Source organism: Monodon monoceros, unplaced genomic scaffold (genome assembly GCF_005190385.1).
Source record: "Monodon monoceros isolate NGI ecotype Baffin Bay Population unplaced genomic scaffold, NGI_Narwhal_1 Super_Scaffold_7, whole genome shotgun sequence".
Lineage (NCBI taxonomy): Eukaryota > Metazoa > Chordata > Mammalia > Artiodactyla > Monodontidae > Monodon > Monodon monoceros.
The window spans coordinates 67978234-68003577 of record NW_021703784.1 but is presented as its reverse complement, the minus strand read 5'-3'; the positions used below and the strand labels follow the sequence as shown (position 1 = coordinate 68003577).

At 39.5% G+C, this 25344-nt stretch overlaps 1 protein-coding gene across 9 annotated transcripts in view; it reads left to right on the top strand.

Annotated features, from left to right (window-relative positions):
* Positions 1-23214, top strand: part of SOX6 (SRY-box 6) — a 691286-nt gene extending 668072 nt beyond the window's left edge. For 5 of the 9 annotated variants that reach the window (XM_029207698.1, XM_029207700.1, XM_029207699.1 and 2 more), the window contains 3 exons: positions 5120-5353; positions 7919-8135; positions 16831-17134. In XM_029207698.1, coding sequence (XP_029063531.1) covers positions 5120-5353; positions 7919-8135; positions 16831-17134 — 755 coding nt within the window. Of the gene's footprint in view, positions 1-5119; positions 5354-7918; positions 8136-16830 lie in introns of all 9 variants that reach the window. The other 4 variants (XM_029207695.1, XM_029207704.1, XM_029207703.1 and 1 more) reach the window with 2 other exon arrangements.
* The last annotated feature ends 2130 nt before the right edge of the window (positions 23215-25344 follow it).

Here is a 25344-nt window from a genome sequence, read left to right as displayed (position 1 = left end):
GAATCCTCTCCAGTTTCTTCTTAATTTTGGTAGATCTCAAGTACCTTCAACTGGTTTTTTTTTCATATTTTTTCCGGCAGTTATAATTATTATCCACTTGAAAGTTAGTCTGATATACGTTATTCTGCCATTACCAGAACTGGATCCCAGAAGAGAATCTTTTGTGCTATATTTTACTTATATTACATTCATTCTGTCTGACAAAATGTAAGTTTTAATGGGCCTGTGAGGAGGTATTTATTCACCTTATTTTTCTGTATTGTTTATTGCCAATTCGCTGGTAATCATTGAGACTATTCAGTGGTAATTTCTCATTTAGCTTCCATTTTGATCTCTTGTAGAACACATTTGTTCATGTCACTACCCTGCTTTTTTATAATAAAAACCTTAAAGACTTCTTGGCTTTGAAGTCAAGGTACTTAGCAATCTTGCCCCTACTTACTTTCCGAATTTAATCTCTTGGTATTCCCCTGTTTTTTTAAAAAAAACTCAAGCCATAGCCAGATTCTTTTTATTCCCTAAAACCCTCTGTGCTTTTGTTATAACTCTGTGCCTTTATATTCACACATTCTCCAACCTAGAATGCTTTCACACTCATACCTGCTGGTAAATTCTTACTCTTCCTTTAAGATACTGCTCAAGCAGTACTTCCTCTCTGAAGCTTCTGCGTTATTCATATCTGTCCATTCCAACAACATTAATAGCTTCCCTTCTCTGCTTTCATAGTACCTTGAAATTACCCATGTTAGCACTTACACTGTTTTGTAATTTTCTATTTATGCATCTGTTTCCCACACTGGACCAAATTCCTTAAAAACAAGTCACATGTGTTATTTATCTTTGTATACTCCATCACAACGCTGGGTACATCTGAAATTTGTCAGAAGTGTTTGCTGAATTGATGCATAAATAAATGATTCCTAAGCACATTATAGAATTTGCTAGAGTTCCTCCTTAGGGAGAACTTTATATATGCACAAATCCACACAAAACGCTTACTCATTCACTCACATAACCCTTGGCATTTACCCAGAAAGGGGGCCTCTCTAGGATTAGTTCAGGACCATTGCCATAGGCTATGATGGTTAAACTGGCCTTCTTTCCAGACCACCTGGAAAAACTCAGCTTTCTGTATTCTCTTTCAATCGTCTAAATCACAGATCCCTAAGAAAGTTTTTGCCTTGACAGTTTCTGTTGTTTCCTCATAGACTATCTTTTTTCATCTAACTGAAAGTTTGCCTTTACACAGACTGTGATATGGGAGACGAAGGATGAATTAAACTCAGGGAAATAGAGAGAGCAGGAATTCCTGGAGTAAAGGGGACCAGTGCTTTCCCTTGTTGCCTAGTGTGGTACTGTTGACCTTCCGTTATTTAGGAATGGTGTTGCTGGTAATTAAAGACTCTTAGGCCAGCTGGAAAGCAGTAGTCTCCAAGTATATAGCTGTAGGTCTAGGCTTCTTCCAACTGCTTTCCATGAGAAGACATATTATGAACATTTAACTCACAAATGATTCCTCTGCTATTAAAAGTAAAAGAATCTGCCTCTTAGAATTATGAGCAATTCTCTAGGATAACTCTGGATTCTGACACAGGGCATTGGCTACTTTAGAATGAATTGCCTCCCCCCCCCGCCCCTTTTTAACTTGATGTTATTTCTGAAAATAAATGAGCAGCATGAAGTCACATTTGATATGTAGATTCTTAAGTTAATTATAGCAGAAAGTCAATTTTAGGCTTCAAATATTCAGATTAATAGCATACCTTTTAAAAATAATTCTATATTATTATATAGAGTTTTCCTTATCTGTTTAAAAGGGATTTCCTAAAATACAATCTCTTTTTAAATTTCTGAGTTTATACACATATATACAGGCATATGTATTTTTATTACTATAACAATAATTCCCTCACCAGTTTGTTTCATGAAGCAGTTTTGGGAAGTTAAGGGACACTTTCTAAATAATTCTTTTGATGTTAGGACCCCTTTATATTTTCTTAAAATTCTGACTCTGATCATATATCAGATCCAATTTAAAAGTAGTTTCAAAACTTTTGATCTCTCTGGATAAGTCTCTTCTTCTTCCTAAATCTTGGTTCATTAATACAACATTTCTAGTTTTAACTTGGAATGTCCCATTCATTTTGCAGTTGACTCTGCTTGGGAGAGAGAAAAGGAGACAAGAAAAAAAAGATGTGCATACACCCTGGTGTTTTCTATTTTCCCTTTCTTAATTCACATTTTTATACTATGTACTGTGCTTGAATTTCTCAATTTCTGGGTGTATTTCTTGTGAGAATAGAGATCTGCTGTGGAATTAATTCAGTGTCAGTCAGTGTCATGTAAATAATATGTACTATGGGAGGACAGACAAGGTCAGTGTAGGACAGTTGGTAGGGTGGGACCTGAACTCTATACCTTGGAGAGGGTGGAATTTAGTCAGGTAGAAGTGAGTAGGAAGGATATGTTAAGACTACAGTATGGAATGAGAGGGAGAGAGATTGGGTTAGGTTTGGACATGTCTGGGAGTATCAATTGGTATGGAGTAGAAGATCTACTAAAACCAGAGTCTAAAAATCTACGATGATCAGTCTGTAGGAGATTAAAACTGCCTGTTAACAATGAAGTACATCTTGTAAGTGAATAAATAAATGGAAGCTGGCTATTTGGTGTTGCTAGAGTTGAAGAAAAGCTATGACAGTAAAAGCAGATCTCAAATGTTAATCACCTGTAGCATAGTAGTTAACTTAGAATAATATTGAAATGTTTTTGCATCTGACAGTCTCCACAAGCCTGTCTCCTTTTATATGTATGCATGCAAGTATATAAATTGCTGAATTCATGTCAGTTGTAAAGTAATGGCACTGAGGGCATCATAAATTACTATGGTGATCCTCAGGAGAAGACACTGTCGTATCTGAATGAGTGTTTCACTTCCAGAGTAATGTATGCCTTCATCTGGCCCAGCAGTCAGCATACTGCCCTGTGTTGATGGATATTGTCAGCTGGAAGCTACACTACATTTCACTGCACAATAAACATGGCTGTCAAACCCATATAAAGTGAAATCAATTTATCCTGTATGGTCAGTGCATTTTAAATGAAATTAATGTACTGTGGGTATGGTGGCGAAAAGGTAGCATATTAGTTATGCATCTTGGGATCTGAGACTTTTCATGTAAGGGATCATTCTGTCTAGTCGGCCTAAAAGAAAGGCTGTTTATAAAATATTTTATTTTGCATGGTCTTCAGAAAGGGGCCCCTCTGCCCTTCTTCATGTTTAGAAAAAATTGACAGTATTAGCCAGTTCAGCCCTTTTATTCTGCCTTTTGTTTGCAATAAATGATGACCATATTTGCCAAATAATAGTGTACTTTAATGTTCTAATTTATTCCTAGCTCTGACACAAACAAATTTCTACTTCATCAAGGTAGCTAGAAATAGAGTAGAAGGGCAGAGATGGATTGGATCATGTTGTTCCTGTATAATCACTCCACTGTGCTGAAAGGATTTACTTTTTCCAAAATGTAGAGATGTAGGTTTTAATGCATATTTTGCTTCTAAACTTTTGGGAGTAGGCTTTCCTGTTTATGCAGTAGAAGCCCTGGCTGAGGCCATCAGTCCAACTTTACATTTAACTGTAGGGGTTCTCAATCTATAGGGAGATATATAGTAGTTGCCACCTGCAAAGCACCCATCAGTGTATCATGCTGGTGGGGGTATGAAAGCAAGCAAGAGCTATGTTCATTCATTGATTCATTTATTCAACCATTCATTAATTGAATGTATTTTACTAACTGAAACTCTGGATGCCATGTGCTTTATTGGAACCTAGGGATACAGCAGTGAAGGAGAACCAGTTCCTGCCATATCCTCAAGAAGGTTTCAATCTAGTAGGTTACTATGGTCACTTCTTTGGAAACTATAAAATATCAGGAATTTAGACTTAGTTTCATAGGGGATGTTAAAGAACTACGCTCACACAGCAGAAAAATATATCAGGACCCTTGAAATGACTGCCTTTTAGTCTACTAGTTTTGCATATGAGTTGAAAACTGAACAGTCCTTTACTTAATAAGTATTTGAGTATCTATTACATGGAAAATCCTGGGGATACAAAAATGAGTGCAACATAAACACTAACTTTAGGGGTCTCATATTCCTGGGGATGGAATGGAAATATTAGAGAGAGATAGCCACATAAGCAAGTAATTTCTTTGGAGCATGTAACATTAAAAGAAAGAGGAATGCATGCATCCTGGGAGGCATCATTGCAAATGCCCTTCCTTTGGCTTGAATTACCCTTCCCATCGTCTTTACTGCCCCCCCCCATTCACGTGCTAATTCCTATTCATCCTCCAAGACTCAGCTTAGATGTCACCTCTCCTAGGAGGCATTAGCTCACTGTCCCGTCTGCTGGCACCCTCTTGATGCCCTGTTTACTTCAATATTAGAGCACTTACCATACACTCTGTTACAATTGTCTGTTTGGGGCCTGTCTCCTCCCTGAACTGTGAGCTCCTTTAAAAGCAGGTGCTGTTTTATTCACTTTTGTATACCTAGCACCTGGCATAAAGCCTAACTCATAGTAATTGCTCAGTTAATAGTTATCATTGAATTACTGATTAATTCATGCAACACACAACATTTGAATAGGCCTTAAAGAATGAGTGGGATTTAGCATGAAGAAGTAGGAGAAGGGGCTTCCAGGCAGTGAGGGGAGCACTGGCCAAGGCACAGTATTGTGAAAGAGAGTTCTGTTGGGGCTAAGAGATAGTTTGAAGTGGCTACAGTGTTTGGCAAATGAGGCTAAAATCATAGTAAGAGCCTGCTTTGAAGGGAGAAATCATGCAGGAAAGGTTACCTGGAATTGATTGTGGTAAAAATGTCCTAGGTATATAAAAACATGCAAAATTAATTCTGCCCAGTGTGTCTTTGAGGCCTACCTCAGAAGAGCCTGTAGAACTGTCATCTAAAACTGTCTTCTGCTTCCAAGAGTTCATTTAAAAAGAAGAGAAGGGCCTAGGGAAAACAGCTGAACCAGGTGGCCAGCTACGTTAACAGTCTCCAGATAATAATGCTTTGCACCCATCTTGTTCTTCCTGCCCTGACATTACAGGAAGTAAAGCAATGAATGGCTCTGCAGCTAAACTACAGCAGTATTATTGTTGGCCAACAGGAGGTGCCACTGTGGCTGAAGCACGAGTCTACAGGGATGCCCGTGGCCGGGCCAGCAGTGAGCCACACATCAAGCGACCAATGAATGCATTCATGGTTTGGGCCAAGGATGAGAGGAGGAAAATCCTTCAGGCCTTTCCTGACATGCATAACTCCAACATTAGCAAAATCTTAGGTGAGTGCAGCCGCTGGTGCTGATCTTCTAACGACTGGAAAGAAGGGGCCTAATGTGACACCTAAGGGAGACTGTGGTTTGCGGAAGTTAGGTGGAGCTCAGCAAGCTGCCCCAGGAGACTGTCATCATCTCTGCATTTCCCACCCTGCACCGGAGCCTTTAGGTTTAGGAGTTAGTACATCCACCAGGTGCCAGGGCAGGACTGACTAGACACTTGTTTTAGAGACAAAACTATCTATTGTATGTGTTAATAGGGCAACTCTGAGAGCTCACTGCAAAATAAGAATCATGGAGACAAGCTTTATCTCCTTTTCTTAATTCAGTCTTTTAAAATTCGTAAGTTGCTGTGAAACGCTGGGAACACTCATAGACCCTACAGTTTTCTGCTTTAGAATTCTTGGGCTCATATGTCCCTCTGAAAGAACTCACCAAGGGCTAGGGGTGAGCCCCCAAATAGTGTGAAATTTATGGAGTGTAGAACAGTGCCTCTAATGATAACTTTAAAACTTGTAAAATAAAACTACATTTACTTTAATAAGATATGACTAGTTCAAATTTCATAGCAGTGAGTTGAACACAGAGACCACAGGGCAGAGGCCCATTTTGTGGTAACTTGCCAGAGTGATTCTCCCGTTTCTCCGGATTAAACTCAAGCCTTGTTCTATTAGTGTAAAGCTTGCCTAGTGCAGATTATACAGTTTGGAACTATTGTGCTTAACATATTGAACGTATTTTATTCAACATGCAGCATTACAGTCAACATGTTTCCTCTTTAAAAAGAAAAAACACAGAAGGCACTGTTCTATTTAAGCTGTCATGATGTGACAAAATCTCAAAAGCAGCCGTTTAAGAAGCCGAAAAACATTAGAGACTTAAACTGTGGTTTTCATTTTTTAAATGTTTTGTTCAAAAGCAATAAATATTTAACCTGAGTAAATATCAGTGATCTGGACATACACAAATACACATGTTTTATCACTGTATAAATAATTTAACTTGATTCTGAGACATTTTGAGGCAGCGACCCCTAAGAAAATTTTAAAGATACATAAGATCAAATAGTGTTGAAATGTTAAAATACAAGTTTTTCCTTTTTTTCTTTTTGACTTTTGAATTTCAAGATGGATACTAACTGTTATTACAGTTAAGTGGGGTTTTATTTTTAGAGTTTCAGAGATATACATAGGGGCATTATTCTTATAAATTTAAATACCTTTCAAACCAAAATGGTCCTAATATATATATTAAAATTTTTTCTAATTAATAGACACTCAAAAGAAAATCATTATTTCCCTGTCCCTAAATTTTGATATCTAACTTGGAAATTTTCCCCTTTTTGGCCATTTTATTAGCAGTATGAGTAAGCTCTCCAATGGGCACAGAACCTCTCTGTTTCCGTTTTGGCATCTGTGGGGAATCTATATTATTGGTGTGCATTCGTGAAAAAAATTAAGAGTATAGTAAGTATATTCATTAAAATGTAAACTTTTAAGCACAAGAATTTTAAGAGCACCAAAAACCTTAACTGGGACTCTAAGCTGCTGGGAGCCAGCCGAACACAGAGAAGCCTGTCCGTGTAGACTCTCTACACAATTTTTGCACAACAATCAGGAAAAACAGAAATGGATGTGCTATTAAAACAGACCAGGATATTGCTGGGTGCATAGAATATTTGTACAACTTTTCCATTTGTTTATGTATGAAAAATCTCCACTGAAGAATAGCTGACATCCAGTCAGCACAGCTGTTACCGCTTTATTCACCAGCGAGACACAAAAATGCAATTTGATACATGTAAAAAAACACATCCCTTCTTCGTCAAGTGTTTAGATAATTCTCTATAAACAATATTAGAGAAGTGAATACTTTTCCTTCTTCCTGTATAAACCATATTAAAAATTTTTGTACTTTCATTGGTATGGCTTTGAATGAATGTTTATAGTACTTGAAAATGGTATATATGTATATATATATATATATATATATATAATTCCACTGGACCTTCCGGTTCTAAAGCTATAACTTCTTAAGTAGAGTGTAGACTTTTAATTACCCTAGGCCAGGGGATACAGTGTGCACCTTAGGTTTTTATATTTGGAAGAATATCAACATCTAACATCTTATCAAAGGACAGCTTCACTAAAGATGCTTGGAGTGTGGGAGATGTTTGAATTTCTGGAACCAAGAGAGTTTTTCCTGAGAATTCTGTCATAATCCAAAGTATACTTAGGAAGTCTAGGCTTTTAACCCTAGGCAGATGGATGGGGAAACAACCTTGGTGTAGGAGACGATCTTAAGAAGCAAAGACGTGTTTTAAAACAATATACTTATGGTAGCATCAGCTTTAAGTTATTGAGGGAAATAATATAATAAATGTATCACATCCAAATTATTCTTTGCTCTATAGTCTAAAACACTAGTTGTGTGGCTCGATGGTATGTGGTAATAGGAGCTACCCAGAGCACGGGTGAGTGAAGTGGTGGGAAGGTATATCTAGTTATTTGCCAGGAGTATGTTGTATGTTGCCTTGACCACTTGGGTACTTAAGGCTATTTTTATGTCTAGGGTCTCGCTGGAAATCCATGTCCAACCAAGAGAAGCAACCTTATTATGAGGAGCAGGCCCGGCTAAGCAAGATCCACTTAGAGAAGTACCCGAACTATAAATACAAACCTCGACCGAAGCGCACCTGCATTGTTGATGGCAAAAAGCTCCGGATCGGGGAGTATAAGCAACTGATGAGATCTCGGAGACAGGAGATGAGGCAGTTCTTTACCGTGGGGTAAGTGTTCCTGCATTTAACCACCTGGGCTTTCCTGCGGTGAGAAACCACAGGATGGCCACTGGCAGTGCTTTGGGGAAGGAGATTAGGGAAGGGAAGTGGTTGTGACATACCGAAGGGGCCTGTCACAAGCGCACAGCCTTGCAGCATGGCTTCTGCTCAAATCAAAACAAACAGCCAACAGATCACTCCCAACTGATAACCCCTTTCATTGTCTCTCAAACTAATCTAGGATGTCCAGTGCCCACACACAAAGTTTCTGGTAGTTTATTTAAGCAGACACACAGGGAGGAAAAAAAGAGTAAAAACTAACCTTAAGAAATCCCCAGAAGCTTTCTAGCTTCTCTGGGTGGTGCTTCTGACTCTAATCACAATAGTCTGCTTTTGTTGTGGGATTTACCACAAGATAATTGGCCTTGACATTGGTTAGAGGACCTCATTTTTGGCATAAGATCCAGAACTCCTGTTGCAGTAAATTATTCTGTGGTAGAAGCAGTAACAATGTGGATTTTCTTGCTTAAATCAGAAACTAGACATGTTTTTGATATCTTCAAGTCTGATTTCATGTCATTTTGTTTAAAAATTAGGTAATAGATTTCTGGTATAAATTTCCACTTGGCTGACTGGCTGTCTGCACTCGAAAGAGGCCTCTTGTAACCACAGTGGTCAGCAGAGCGGGGTGCAGATGTCTGTAGGTTCCGGCACACTCAGACCTAGCAGCACAGGGGTGGCAAACCAGAGGGCCGTCTGGAGGCAGTGGCCTGAGGCAGCTGGCATCAGACTGGGGAGACACTTGGGAAAGGGCTTGAGAGAGAGAAGTGGAGGAAGCAAAAAGGAAGCTGTGTTCACTGTTAACTGGAAGGGGAATTGAGGAGCTGTGCTGTGCCAGGGAAACAAGAAAACTTCACTTGGAGGTGAAGAAAAGAGATGCCTTAAAGGAGGAGTAAAGAACCATTTATTTTTAAGGGCACTCAGAAAATAACCTCATGAAACACAAGGCTGGTTTCAGAAGCATGTGTTTAAAAACATACAACTAATTTGGAAAAGTAAATAGTCAGAATGCAAAAAAAAAAAAAAAAAGGCCAATGAGAGCAGTCTGGGTCACTATACAATACACTAGAGTGTTCTGGGGAGGAGCATCGGCTTCTGCGTTTGACCACTGAGTTTGAGACGCTGTGCGACCTATTTGGGCAAGTTATTTAACTTTTCTAAGCTTCTGTTTTCTCATGTGTGAAGTGAAACGAATAATAGTACCTATCTCAAACGATTGTTGAGAGGATTCAATGAGGCAGTGCTTTTAAAAGTACTTTGTATAATGCTTAGTACAATATCAATAAAGGTGAATTCCTGTCATTATTATTACTATTAAATATGGATTTGCTATCAGAGTAAAACTATATTTTATATCACACTAGATAATCAATGAATTTCTTTACACTATGGCAGAAACTTTTCGAGGTAAAGTGAGGCTTAAATCACTTTGTTATTTGAGGATCCCAGTGTATTAACAGCTGAAGACATGCCAAAATAGGATATCAAATTCTTCTGTGTTACAAATGTTTGCATTTTAAAAAGTAATGCCTTTAACACCAAAAGTACAATACAATATAATTGGGCTACTCACATGCTAATTAGAGAATTTATGAAATATACCAAGTCACAGTGTACTCTAGGAAGTATAGTTGTAGGTAACAAAATATAAATTTAAGACTGTGTAATGTCTTCTTTTAATCCTGTTAGTCTATCTCTGAAAAGGTATATAGTCTCTTTTGAGCGGAGAATCAAAAGTTTAAATTTGAGATGTTTTGTCATTCCCACCCTTCTCTCAGTCATGTCCCCTGTGTTGCATAGTGGGTCTCTTTTGCCATAGTCTGGAAGATTATCAAAGGTACCATTTTAGTTCCCTGATAACTTATTTGAAAATATGAGATGCAGTAATTCTATTTAATTTAAGTCCTCTTTACCAAAGGGAACATTGATACCAGCTCTGGACCGAAATACCTCAACACATAACAATGCATGTAAAATGAAACTCTAAAACAACTCAATCGCATCTACCACTTATTGAATGCCTACTGTATACGAGGTGTTTTAGGTATACAAAGTATATAATCCTCTAAATAAGATAAATAAATGGAGGCTTCAAGAGGTCCTATGGCTACTGAAAGGGGAGCGAGAGCAAAGGATTAAATCAGGTCTCTGCCTCTGTCATGCCAAATGACTGAGGAATTGTCTTCACGACATTGCTTCAAAATATGCCTCAGAGTCCTATTCTGCACAGTTGTGAGTATGACTGTGCCATTTGAGGAAAAGCTCCTAGAACCTAGAGAAAATAAGGTCTTTTGTCGTGGTGTACAGTAGCATAAAAGGAGCTTTGAAATTTAGAGACTAAGGATTCTGACGGCGTAGAGGTCCTTTGTGGAAGGCTCATTTTAGACTGTGGAATAGGGCTATGGATGTGCAGGCAATGGCCAGAATATCTTACTCTTAAATCTCCAGTGCTGAGTATTCTCCTCTGCCCAGTTTTGATAATACTTGCTACATAAAGCCAGGTATTATTTCCACTTAAGGATTCGTATTTTCTTTTAAGTAGTTGTATTTGATAGATTATTAACTCCCTGGGATTCATCTTTGCAAACTGATCTTCATTAGATACGAGGTTATTTACAAGAGGGAAAGACAAACAAGAAATTCAAAGATTGCTATTGACTTCTTGAGGGAACGGGGGTTAGATCAATTTTTATAGCTGATTTTGAAAAGACGTGCATAACTTTCAAGCCAATAAAATTACATATATTGCTCAACATTGTCATACATTTTACTGATGATACAACTGGAAATTCAGTGAGTTAGGTTTTTTTTTTTTTACTTAGCTATTATGAAATGAATTTATCAATATATGAAATGGAGTAATATTAGCTCTAACCTTGGATTTAGCCCCTTCAATTGATAGGTTAAGTATCAGAGTTCTGTAATAATCCTGATAGGAGTACTATTTTAATGTTAAATGATACTTATTAGGGTACATATAGCTACAACATTGTATTTTCCCAAAGAACTATGGCTAAATGTAATGTATTTCCAATTTATTTGAAGCGTATTCAGTAATTTATGTGTGAGCTAATAGAGAATTATGCAGATACTAAAAACTATTAAAATTTGGGGCTACTTTTTGAGTAACAATAATGGTAAATTATTGAATACTTACTTATACTGAGTGAATTATACAGATTATTGCAGATACAACAAACTTATAAGATAGGCACTATCATCTTCTCTATGAGGCTGAAAAACACAGTATTCAGAGATGTTAAATAATTTGTCCAAGTCCACACAGCTAGTAAATAGCAGAGCTGAGATTTAGACCAGGCTTATGTGAAACCTTATATTTCCTTTTCACCCTTACACATACCTCTCAATTAGAGCCTACAGATTTCTTAGAAGCCGTATAGTGTAGTGGTTAAGAATGTCAATTCTGGAGCCAGACCGTTCTGGCTCAAATACTAGCTCTGCTTCTTCCTGGCTCTAGGAACTAGTGCATAGCAATTCTTATTCCTCTGAACTCTCCACTTGCCCTTGGGAAACTTATTTAAACTCTGTGTACCTCAGTTTCCTCATATGTAAAATGGGGATGACGGTAATACCTACAACATCAGACCTTTCTGAAGATTGAATAACTTAATGTATCTAAAGTGCTTGGAACAATGTCTGGCATATAGTAAGTCCCAAATTAGAGTAAATATTATTATCCTAGAGAAATGATGCTATGTGTCAGGTATATATTTCATATTATAAAGAATTATGTTCTCCTGCACTGTGGTATAAGTGATTTGAACATTTGCCATTTTGATCTTAATCTCAAAGAGGTTGAATAAAACCTATAAGATACTTACAAATTTAACTGAGTAGCATAGACTAGACATGCTGTTTTTAGCATTGTCCTCCTGTAGAGAAAGCCAGATTAGAATCTCTAATAGGTAATGTAAAAAGATGTGCAACTTACAGGTTTAATCTCCTAATGAAGCAAACTTCATTGCCTTCATTTATAGATACTGTAAAGGATCAGCAAACAGGAGCTTTGACAACATAAACAAATAGTTCCATTGCAATTGGCAAAGCTAGACTATACTCCAGGACTCTTCTTGTGATTTGGAAACCATGCAACAATGCTGGACTCTATCAGGAACAGCTCAAACTCTTTACTTGGGCTGGGAGGGAGGGTTCTTAGCCATCTCTACTCATATCAGCTGCATGCGTGTACTTTTACAAATATCTACAACTTTTGTTTTGATGTGCACATTCATTATTTGTAAAGTCCAATGCTTGCCAGCTATCCCTGTTTGTGAAATCTGCAGTGTTTGAATTTTGACTTTGCAATTGATCTGTAAAGGAAGGAAAAATGCTTTTTAGGAAAGTAACTTCCGATAGACAAAGCTTGAGCCTGCTGGCCAGATTTTCCATTTTGTTAACTGATTAGTCAGTCAGTTGGTAAGGGCCTATTTGAAACCAGCTGTGTGCCTAGCACTGTACTAAATTAATATAGTACATGAGGCATTAATTCTGTACACAGTGAGCTTTCAGAGAATGCTAAAGTCAGAGAGTCCAGACATATACATGAACAGGTTAGCAAATAATAGTTTGTTATACACACATGCACACACAGAATACATTGCGTAGTGCTCCACATAATGTATAATGGAATACTAATTTTGATTATATAGACAAGAGCAAGTAAAGCTCTGAGGGGGGGAGATTACTATGCATTAGGGCCACGCGTAGGCCATTCTTGAGGAAGGGGACTTGAGGTTTGGGTAGGGTCAGGCTGGTGGAAAGTACAGGTAAAGATTCCTGTTTTAGCGTGAAGGAGAGCATGAACACATGGGGGAAATGTGAAAATGTTCAAAAATAAACAAGGAGGCTATCCTAGGAATTTTTTCTGGCAGTAAGAAAAGTAAAATCTGTAGGGTGGAATAATATTTTGGAACCCCTTGAAAGCCAGATTTCTTCAATTATAATTACCTATGCTCACTTAATTTTTTTAGTCCCTTTTTATGCTGATAATGACAACGAGAGCAAGACCAGCGTGACAGCTAGCTTATGATTCTGCACCCACAGAATCAGCGGCCACACAGAAGGGGCCTCAGAAGTCACACCTTCAAATAGCCAGCCATTGTAGGAGTCCTTTCTAAGTTCAGCTTGAACTCTCTCTTTGAGGGCTAGAGAGCTCACCACTTTCCAAGGGAGCTAGTTTCTTTGTGGAACACCTCCTAATGCTAGAAAGTTCTTTCTTCTTAAGTAGGCCATACTCTGCCTTTCTGCTACTTTGTAGATAGGCTCTGATCCTCTTCTTTGGTCACTTCTGGAACAAATCTCTTCCTTTTTTGTGAAGGAAATCATTCAAGCATTTAAAGATGATTATATTCACATTCCTTCTCCACTACCCTCTCTCTCATATATCTAAGCTCATTATATCTTTTCTTTTGTAGAACAGGTTACCCAGACTTTTCATTTGTTTTCCTTCTCATTCACTAGTTCATTCTCTCATTCCATGTAATCAACAGATTTTTGTTGAGTGCTTCCTATGTCCCAGGCACTGCTTAAGCTCTGGGACTACATCAGTGAAAAATCCTATCTTCGTGAAGCTTCCATTCTAGTGGGGGATGTCAGACAATGAATGAGTAAATGAATGAATAAATAAATAAATATCAAATAATAATAAATGCCTTAGAACAAACTAAAGGAGGGAAAGGGATAGGGAGTTTTAGAGGATGGATTGCAATTTTAAACTGAGTGGCTATAGAAAACCTCACTGAGAAGATTAACTTGAGCAAAGACCTGAGGAGGTGAGGGAGCTAGCCATGCAGATATCTGGGAGAACTAGGCAGAGAGAACAGCAATTGCAGAGGTCTCGAGGAGAGGTTGTGCCCGGCTTGTTCAAGAAATAATGAGGCCAGAGCAATAGGAGCAGAATGAGTAGGTGGGATGAGTACTAGGTTTCAGAGGTAGTAGAGAGCCACATGCTGAAAGGACTTGTTGGCCATTGTGAAGACTTTGAATTTGAATCTGGGTCAGATGGAAAGACATTGAAGAGTTATAAGCAGAAGAGTATTGTGATCTGACTTAGGTTTTAAAAAGATCAGTCTATCTACTGGGTTGAAATATTGTCTGAAGGGGATGTGCCCTGAACTAAGGAGGCAGGCTCTTACAGTAAACCAGATTAGCATTGGTGGTGGCTTGAACCAGGTTTGTAGAGGTAGAGGTGGCAAAAGTGGAGGGATTTTGGATATAATCCTGAGAGTGAACCAGTAGGATTTGCTGATGGATTGGATATAGGGATATAGGATTGGCCCCAGCAGTCAGAAAGATGAAGTAATCATTAACCAAGATCTGAAAGGCCATGAGAGGAGCCCAGTACATGGGAGAATGATCAGGAGTTCAGTTTTGCACCTTTATTTATCTCTCAGGCTTATTGTGAGGATTAAAGGAGATAATTTGGAAACATCTAAGCATTGCCCATAGCACATAATAAGAGGTCAATTCAAATTTATTTAATATATATAGATATTTTGATTTTAAAATACTGCAAAAAAATGACCATCTATTCTTTGCAAAAAGAAAATGTCCTTCATGAAAAGAAAATGTATCATTTGATAGTTTGCATATGGTATGTAGAATTTATATTATAGGTTAGCTCACCATATTGGGAAATCTGTAAAATGGGTTAATAGTGCAGTAAAAGTTTTCACTCGACACTCATTACGTGATTAAGGCAAAAATATTTTTATTGCAATTATCCAAATTCAGTAAAATATTTAATGAGGCTCTTACTGCCTTGGATAGGTTAGCATAAAATTTAATTTGTGTTAATTTGCCCCAAACTTAGGAAGCAAGAAGTATACTGTTTTTAGAATTTGATTCTATGAAAGCCAAAACAGTATCTTATCAGATGTTTCTATACATAGATTTAGATTCCTCTATCATCTTCTTTGGGGCAATCAAAAAAATAACCACGAGCATCATAGAAAATGCATCAATATCAGGCACGTAGTATCAACTGGACACCTACAGGCTCTATAGAAGTCAGGAATTTTTATGGGATATAGTGAGCATAGTGTATCTGTATATTGAATATCTAGGAAGGAAAGAGTGATGGAATTCAAGTCAGGTGACCTAGGTTCAAATCCCAGCAGTGTTGATTATTGAATGCAGGACCTTAAGCAAGGCCTCATTTTCTTCATCTGAAAACTGGGCATAATAATACCTCATGGGGTTGCCTTGTTAACTGAATGAGGTAATATATATGTAAATATTTATATATTATGTTAGTCAAAGGTTAAGGCATCATTATTATACCTCCTAGTGTTTGAAAGAGGTTGTTAAAAATAGCATTATCAGATATCCCACAGTGTGATTCTAGGCCATTCCCATCATTTCTCCTTCTACCAGGCTGGAAGGCATGCAGACATTTTTGAGAAGTTATGCTCCTTCAGGACGTGTCAAAGGATAGCTGGTAACTAAGCTAGCTCTTCACAAATTCAGCGTATTTTGCTTTTAGATTGAGGTGGATAGAAGTTTCAGTGTAGGGGGGTCAATAAGAATGCTTCAAGTGATGGACTGACCTGAGGCCAAGTATTAACAGGTGGAAGGACTTTCCAGGACTTCCCTGACCCCAACTTTTATAAATAAATGGAAACTGAGGCTCAGAAAAGAGAGTTACAATGACATTTTGAGGTGAATTAATAATACTGTACATAGAGATTGAGAAACACTTGGTGAATATTGCATCCGTGAGAATATTGTTTCAGTCCTAGTCTTTGAGCTAGGTAGTAGGTCTTCCATTCTTTCAACCAGTTACAATGCCTCAAGGGAAACTGAGAGACAGATAGCCATGTCTCCCTGCAGAGGGAGAGACTGCCCTTTGTAAAGGGTCTGGTAAGTTTATTTGAACTAGAGTGTCATGACGACGGACTGAGCTGGTGTGACCATGCCCTGGCACCCGCTGGGATCTAGGATGAGGCAGCGTGTTATTCTGTTAAGTGGTGGAGCTTTCACTGTTCTTCACTCCTGACTCCTCCAACCCCAGCTCCAGCCCAGGGCCACAGGACTAACGACATCCAAGATGATCCTTTCATAATTAGGAAGTAGAAGCTTCAAGGAGCTTCCCTACAAGTTCAGCCGCGGAAATAAGTAGACATTTACACGGATACCAAATACACGCTTTGCCGAATCTGACTCTGGGATATACTGGATCCTTTCTCATCTTGATCTTTCCTTTGTACAGTTCTCAGACCAAGGTGAAGACACAAACCTGCTTAACTGTACCATTACAGTATGTCTCATATTACCAGCCTATTTTTTTGTCATGTCCTGGGAGATCTTAAAAAATGATCTCACATGTAACTTTGTGGAATCAACTATAGTATTTGTTCCAAATGCCAAGGGGTTATCAGAGCTTTGCTTTCATGTTGCAAAGCCATGGATAAATTGCTCCATTGTTGCTTAACACCAATCACATCATCAGGGAGATTTGCAGGACTCCTCCAGGAAACACCTTTGTCACATTTTGTCATTTGCTTAGAATTTCAAACAGAGCCCCCTTTTAGAATGTGTGAGGGGTGAATTCCGATGCCACACGGAAGAACATACGTATACAGATATTTCCCTCTGTTTTATTTTATTTTTTGAATCTATACAGGCAGCAGCCTCAGATTCCAATCACCACAGGAACAGGTGTTGTGTATCCTGGTGCTATTACTATGGCAACTACCACACCATCACCTCAGATGACATCTGACTGCTCTAGCACCTCCGCCAGTCCAGAGCCCAGCCTCCCGGTCATCCAGAGCACTTATGGTATGAAGACAGACGGCGGAAGCCTAGCTGGAAATGAAATGATTAATGGAGAGGATGAGATGGAAATGTATGACGACTATGAAGATGATCCCAAATCAGACTACAGCAGTGAAAATGAAGCCCCGGAAGCTGTCAGTGCCAACTGAGGAGTGTTTGTTTGCTGAATTAAAATACTCTGACATTTCACCTCCCCTCCCCCAACAGAAAAGTTCTTAAAGAGCCCGCATGCATTTGTGGCTCCACAATTACATCAGCAGAATGGTCTTAATTGTTTCGTAAAGCGTGAGACAGATTAAGTTTTCCCAGATTTTTCATGAACTTGAGTTTTTTGTCGTTATTGTTATTGTTGTTGTTGTTTTTTAATTTAGGTGAAGACATATTAAATATGAGACACCAGGACTTGAAAACTTATCTCAACCCATAGCTGTCTTACAAGTCTTATATTTTGTCTTACTTTTTTTCTTTTGGATGTTGATAAAGGTTTAAGTTACTGTTTTAGATGGGGTTAAACATTCTCACTCAGGTATGCTGTGCCAGCCTACAAGTTGTGAATGTGTTTTTATTCTGAATTATTTTAGAAAACAACTGAGAATTTCATATTGTGAAACAGAACAAGTCCACGGCGTGTGCAGCTGCATGTAGAGCATATTCAAAAGGCCTCAGAATTCCATTTTTCCATGTGTAGAGTTAAACTTTGAATGTGCCAAACTTTTTCATAACTTTGGAATCTTAATATTTTGAAAGTCTTAAAGGAGACACTGCAAAGTCTTAGACAATCTTTGGCATCTTAAAATAAAATAGCAAACCACACTTTTTTTTTTCAGAAAATGGTGAAGTACTCAGGAATCTGGAGACAAGATATTGTAAGGAATGAACAAGGTTGCCACAGTGCATGTACCCAATTGTGTTTGCCTCTTGACGTGCCATCAGTGTGTGACGTGGTACGACGTCCACGCACCAGAGCGATCACCACACCAGATACCGACATGGTGGTCTTCTCTGCCTGAGACCACCTCTCACTACATCCATTATCCCTTTGCCTTTAACCCTGGCATTCAGTCTTAACACATTTTCTCTTAAATAATTTATTCATTCCAGAATGTCAAGGGTCCACTTACTATTTATTTAAAAAAATTGTTGGTGGCATTAATTTAATAATTCTTTTTTCTTACCCTCCTTCCCCAAAGAACTTTTCAGCCCTTTTCACCTCCTTCTCCTGCTAGATACAAAGGTGTACATAGTGATTTTATGTCCCCAGAACATCTGGATGCATTTCTGAAACAAGATACTACTAAATACCTATATTGTTGTTTTTGAACATCAGTGTATATATGGCTATAGAGCTGTGTATTTGGATACAGGTGTAGAGATTTACACTTCAACAGGTATTGCCCCTGAGGTTCCCCGCGACTTTGAATCTTTTGCCAGAATTTTCCCCTAATTCAATTAGGCAACAAGTGGTAGGATCTGCATCAGTGGCATTTCCCCTCAATGCCATTCAGCAGCAAGGGTCAACAGTGGTGACTGCCAGGCAGGGGAGTCCCGCAGCCAATCCTAAAGCCCAAAGCTGTGGTCCATGTAGGAGTCCACAGGGATGCTGTCATGGGCTGGCGCCTTTATACTGAGCTGCCTTGTCCCATCTCGCACATCTAGGGAGTTCTTTGCAAAATCCCCAGGATGCAAGAAGCCACGTGACAGCCTCAAAGCAAAGATAGAGGCAAATAGTCGTGATACATCCAGAGAATGAAAGAAAACCATAGAGAAGGAGGAGGAGGAGAAATACATTCCCTAAATGGGATGTTCCTACTGTTAACTCTGGGGAACAGATCACTCCTGGGGCAGCAGACGAGTTCCTCTGGCTCACTCCCTCCATCTGTGGCTGCATGGGGGTCATGCCTATGTGTGAACAAGATTAACTGCCCTTGTCACACAAGGATTTTTCTGGAGATGCACTGATGGGCTGGGAAGCAGTGAGGCTTCATTCCCCATCTCCTAACTGCAGGGAGCTCAGCCATGCCATTTTGACCTTCCTGAAACCAGGACTGATTGCCTATGGGGAAGCCTCACCCAGAGTAGTTTGATGGGAGAATGTCAGCAGATGGGACAGTTCACCTCATGGGACAACCAGAATCTGATCACCAGGACATAGGAACGGCCCCATCAGATTTCTTGAGCCATTTTGTCACTTGGAAGAAAATAGTGTACCTTCATATTTATTTAAGAGTGCTCAAGGCCATACCTAATAGCAATAAATAGGTCTAGCCAAGACTTTACTGTCTATGTCATTAGCTAGGAGTGCTCTCTATAAACTGATTAAGGTACTGATAGGAATGTTTGGTTCTTAATATTGATTGGGGATTGGAACTTTGTTTTTGTACATTTATTTCAAATGAGGAGGAGCTCGTTTTCCTAAAAAAAAAAAAAAAAGAGTATTTATTATTGTCTTACTGGTTTCTTTTGATTATATACCTCTCCTCCTCAGTTCATTCTCACGTTGTTTTCTCTTTCTCTTTGACTCTTGCTTTTGCCCTGTCCCGCTCCTTTTTAATTTTGTTGCATAAGTAGAGTGCTGTATGGCTAGCATTGTATTGTATGTAATTAATTTTGCACAAAGGCAGACATTTAGAATAGTAGGTTAATTTTGTTTGTTTTTATGACCATGCCAAAATAATATTCTGGGCTGGTGGAGAACAAAGGACTGTTCTTTAGGACTGAAACTTGATTTTGCTTGTAGTTAAAAAAAAAAAAAAAAAAAAGAAACAAAAAAAGAAATCAACAAAAAAAAACAAAAAACACACACACTCACAGATGTTGTTTCATAAGTGTTATAAGCACTGGATATAAATGGTATTTTTTATCACTTCTGACTAATGTGAAGCTGTTGTACGAAAACTACATGAACAAAAGTCATCTGTTTCGACTCGTGTGGGCTTGCCTCACAGTTGCCGGATTTGAGTCATTTTTATGTCTTGTTATTTCATTTATTTATGCAAAATACATGTGTGTATGAACACTTTGTTTTAGCTCCAGCTCTGCCTCAGTACTGGGGTTCAGTTACTTCTAGCCATGTTCTTAAAAATGAAAGGCTATTCAGGAATGATCTGATTGTAAACGTCTCTTTCATTGGGTCAAACAGTGATGCTGTATTTGAATCTAAATTCTGCACATAAGCAGTTTATTCTATTTATTAGCCAAGTTTGGCTCTAAATATCCATGGAAATTAAGAATGACAATCATAGGGATCACGTCATTTTATTTTCAGTGGGGCTTAAACAAAGTTTTTATGACTTCACCATCTCATTTTAGATTTTTCTAATTGTGTAAATATAACATAGAAATAGAATTTATTTTTGGCTCATGAATATTTAGTGAAATATAAGTTATGTATTTCCTTTTTGTTCTCTATCCATATATGTTGGTCCAGACTAGAAGTTGACGAGTCACTGTACCTCATGGGGTAGTGAATTATCAGCCACAGTGAGAAAGCAGAGTCCCACCTGTAGCTGGAGCAGTAAAACTCATCACTTGGGTTCTCATACAGTTTAGAACCCACTGTCCACAGACTCAGACTTTCACTTTTTTTTCTTATAGAAAGTTGATGAATTGAACATGGTGAATTTCCAGCACAGCTGGGAGAGAGTCAATTTGCTTTGTGAATCCACATAAACCTTAGAAGGTAGTTCTGTGACCGTTTACTAGCATGGAGCATGAATGCCATTAGAAAGGCAAAAATCGTTCTCTGAGATCGGCCATTAATGAAAGTCCCACCATGCCAATTAAAGAATGTTAATCAACTTTTTTTTTCCCATTGCTCCCTATTTCATAGTATCTTCAAATCAAAGGTAAAAATTACCTCCATTTTGTTAAAGAACTTGCAGGATCAGGATTTTCCTTGTCACTTAGAATAGGGACACTGGCAGACAATCCTGTCCTAAAAAATGGACCATGTGGAATAGGAAGGAAGGAAAGGAAGAAAAAGAAAAAAAGAAAGAAAGAAAGAAAGGGAAAGAGGAAGAAAGAAAAGCAAAAGGAAAGAAAGAAAGAAAGAAAAAGAAAGAAAGAAAGAAAGAAAGGAAGAAAGGAAGGAAGGAAGGAAGGAAGAAAGGAAGAAAGGAAGAAAGAAAAAAAAAAAAAAAGAAAGAAAGGGAGAGAGAAAGAAAAGGTTAATCTGTGGACAGGAGCAGCCAGGCAGGCAGTTTTTCTGTTTCATTGGCAGATGCGAGGCAGTATCTTTTCCAGGAAGGTACGAAAGCTTTGTTGTTTTCACCTGTATTCAGCTCACCCTTTTAGGGGCACGTCAGTTTGCTTCATTTGGTATTTGATACACCCCAGCCTTGTCCTCAGGCCTGATTTGATTTGCCAGGGTCCTGACACCATCTCTCAGGCCAAGTTCTAAATTCAGGTGCGGGCTCACAGTGCTATTGAGCTTGTCAAATTCTGGCCTCCCCTGAACATTAGCCCCACTGGAGCCTGGGGTGTTTGAAAAGGGTGTGATCACTCTAGGGCTGAAATTAAAGGCTTCTTTCTTTTCCTTATGAAGCCAGGCTGCTTCTCCGGAGCACACCCTCCTGAGCGGGGAGCACAGGCACTAGCTGAAAGCAGGAATTGTTTTGAGGAAGCCCATCTAACCCCAGTAGGAAGGCAGCCCGGTCGCTTGAACACCACAGCTGAGGCTGCTTCTCTCAATTTACTCGTCTTGCAAAGAGGTGACCTCTACCTACTCATTAGGGAAAAGAAAAAGAATCAGTTAGTAGTTTTAAACCGTATGAGAAGTCCTGTACCAAGTGCCAACAACTGCAAAGAATGCAGCTAGAGGAATGTATTGACTTTATTACTGGGTCTTCCTTTCTAATGAGAAAGTGACAAAAATGGTTGCTGTAGCCTTGCCTGATTTTGTACACGTTTGTTTAAGGACTGAGTTGGCACTTAAACTCACTTCTCAAAGTATAATAATATTGTATGACCTCATTTGTCCTTTTTCAAAAGCACTTGCATCATTTCCTTAAGTCATCTGTCCCCTGACATGTTTTCTTCCTTAATAAACAACTTCTATCTGCTATTCCTGCCGATTATGTTCTGTTTCTGATGCCATGTACTATTGAGTGTAACCCTCTGCTAATATCACTGAAAATATTGATATGCAAACACATTTCCCTTTCATCCCCATGCCATCTTTTCTTTTGGGGACAGATTTCTTCCCAAAAGCCCATGAACAAGTATTTGGAATGCTGGTACCTTTGGGGCAGGGCTAGAGGGGGGAGGGGGAGGGGCAAAAAGGTAAAGCTTAGTGCAAATCCTCTTCTAATTGGTGTCCGTGGCAATATGAAAGCTTAAAGGCAACTCAGTGACATATCTTGCTCAGTAGCTTCTTATTCCTGAAGAACCACAAGCAGAAAGTGAGGCCTCAGTGCTGGTGCTCTTGGAATATGGGGAATGTGCAAATATTTAACTGTTTTGTATGCTGCACATTTGCAGACCTGCTCATGTGCATTCTCCGTTTGTCTTCCTTTGTCATATGTGTTTTTGCTTTTTTGGAAAGTGCAGTCTTTATTGTACCCTTTCCAGCTTGTAGCAAATTAGAATGCTTAGCATTTATGTTCATTCATTATTGTATTTGCCATGTAAAATTTTTATTACCTTAGACGAGCTTATAAGCTGTTACTACATAACTTATCTTACTGTAACTCTTTTATTTCCCGACATTGTAATTTGTTTGTGATGTATATTGTGAGATTGTATTCTGTGTTAATTTAATCAGCACAATTCACTGACATGCTGGACTGAATGCTGGCTGCTGTTTCAAAGTGTAAAGTTTGTGTAGGGCTGTTGGGACAACTGCAACTCTGTTGTCAAGGTGCTGTGCTGGTTCCCTCTAGCGACACTGCGGGTGCGGCCCTTGGGACGCTAAGGGCGTTGAATACACCCTTGAGCAAATTTTAACTGCAGATATTCTTTGTAGAAATTCTGTGTATAATGCAGGTACCTACTTGGCCCGTGGCTGGTAACTATTTGGGCAATTAGAAAAACAACAAAAACCATAAAAACTAGTGTCTATTGCTGCTTTGAATATGTTTGAAAGTCTGAAAATGTAAATAGTTTATCAAAAAAAAAAAATCTTGTACAGTCCAGTGTAAAGTTTTTAAATGACCTTAAGGGTTGCCATCACATCTTTCTCACACTCTCCTCTTGATAATGGAAAAAAAAGTTTGCTAAGGATTAAAGAAATGAGAAAAAAAAAAGAATATCTTCAAATTTCAAGGAATGAATCATTGTTCTTAGCTTTGTTGCATACACACACTTCTTGGATTTCGTTGTGCAGTATTGACGTGAGATAAAACTCAACATTGAATAATCTTTCAGTGGTACTTTTCAAAGTCTTCCCCTCTTCTGCCTCATAATTAAGGGAAAAGACAAAATTGAAAGACACTGTCTTTATCTATCCTGGTGTATGTTGGCACCTTAGCTACTTTTTTTTTTTCCTTTTTGCACAAGGTGCTTTCCTGATATGTTAAACATGCCATCTTTGGGTGATAATGTATATGCCATGATGGGGCCTAGGCCCCTCAGGGGAGTGTCTATAAGAACTGCCTATTTATGCTCATTTACCTCAAGACTGTCCTCTCTACCCTTAATCTAGTCGTCATCACTCCATCTTTTGTACTGCTGTTGACACTTACAAATTAAAGATAAATTTTGTTTTATGACCTCCGTGTACGGCCTTGTCTGTGCCCTGCCAACTGTTCCTACCCTGAAGCCTGGTCAGCCCTCGGCTCGTGCAGCCCTGGCCCACACTGCCTGCTGCTGGAGCCTGCAGAGCCTTCCTGCTCCCGCCGGTGCTCCTACCTTCGCTGGGAGGTAAGTCTTCAAACCCCTTAGCCTGGAAGACTGGCCTGCTTTCTTCACTGCGGAGCATGCACAGCTGTGGCAGGAAATGCTGTGGATTCAGATGGCAGGAACAGGATCCAAGGTGGATTTCTGTCAAGGGAAGATGGGAAAGGATGTCACTTCCTATTTGCCTGACTTCTTCATGAGAGTGAAACAGTTTATAAAAACTCCCAGCATTCCCGGGTATGAACGAATCTCGAGGGCCAGCCTCTCACATGACATCAACTTCTACAAGCCTAGCAGCCAAGAGTGGAAAATGCCGCACTTCTGGAACCGTTGCCTCTGCTGTGGTTGGGAGTGGTTGGCTGATTTCTCAGCTACTTCTGCCTCAGAGAAGGAGAGTTCCCGGTCTCCTTGCCCAGCTATGAGTTGGCCCGGGAGCGAATGATACCAGCCTCTAAGGGTCCGAGGCCTGGAGGTGGGGTAGTGGACCAAAGTGAGGCGGGCCCTTAAAGGAGACTGGCCAAACCAGCCAAGCCAGTGCTATGGATCCAGAGGTTAGTGACCAACACCTGGAGAAGGAAGCAAAGGGCTCAGGGGAGACAGAGGGGAGGCCTAGCGATTTCTTCTTTGATATTTCCTGTGACAAATGCCTCATTAGAGAAAAGCCAAGGATTTGTGGAACTTTTCTTTATCACAGTCAAACTGTCAGTTTGATGCAATCTGTTGTCAGTCCTGAAAACCTAGCTTTCCATGCCCCTCCCTCCTGCCCCGTGGGTTTTAAGCGTAGGGAATTGCTTTGGAGTCACACAACCTGGCTCTGCCACTTGCCAGCTCTGTGACCTTCCCTAAGTAACTCCTCTGAGCTTTCTCCTCTGTAAAACGGGGCGATAAGTCCCTACCACTCAAGGTTATTGGGGGAATTCAATGAAATGGCACGTGTAAAACACCTAGCAGCAGGCCTGTACACAGAGCACGCGAGTGAGCCTGCCTCCTCTGATCAGAGAATGTCTCAGCTAGGGGAGAGCATTGGTGCCACTGGCTGAGCTTCAGTTCGGAATCTGGTCCTGTCTGTGATTACCCTTCCTTCCTCCAAGCTGGTCTCCAGGACACAGATTTCTCATTTCTAGTGTATCCTCACCACTGCCTTTGGTTTTCTTTCTAAAACACAGATCTGATCTGTCCTCCCTCTCATAATCTCTCCTAAAATCTTCTGGGTTTCCATAGCTGACCAGATAAAATCCAAACTTCCTACCCTGACACTCAAGTGCCCGCAGACCTGCCAGCCTCATTTTCCACTGTGGCCGTACATGCCCGCGACTTCATTGCTTCTCTCGCACCCTGGGGCCTACCCACGACCCTGGGACTCTCACTTCTTCTTTGGCTTGGAGTAAATCTGTTCTCTTTTCTGTTTGGAAAATTTCCTATCCTCTTTCAAACCCCACCCCAGATATCACCACCTCATCAGGCCTTTCCCAGCTCCCCAGATAGTTTCAGGCTCTCCCTCGGGGCTCCCAAGGTACGTTGAAAG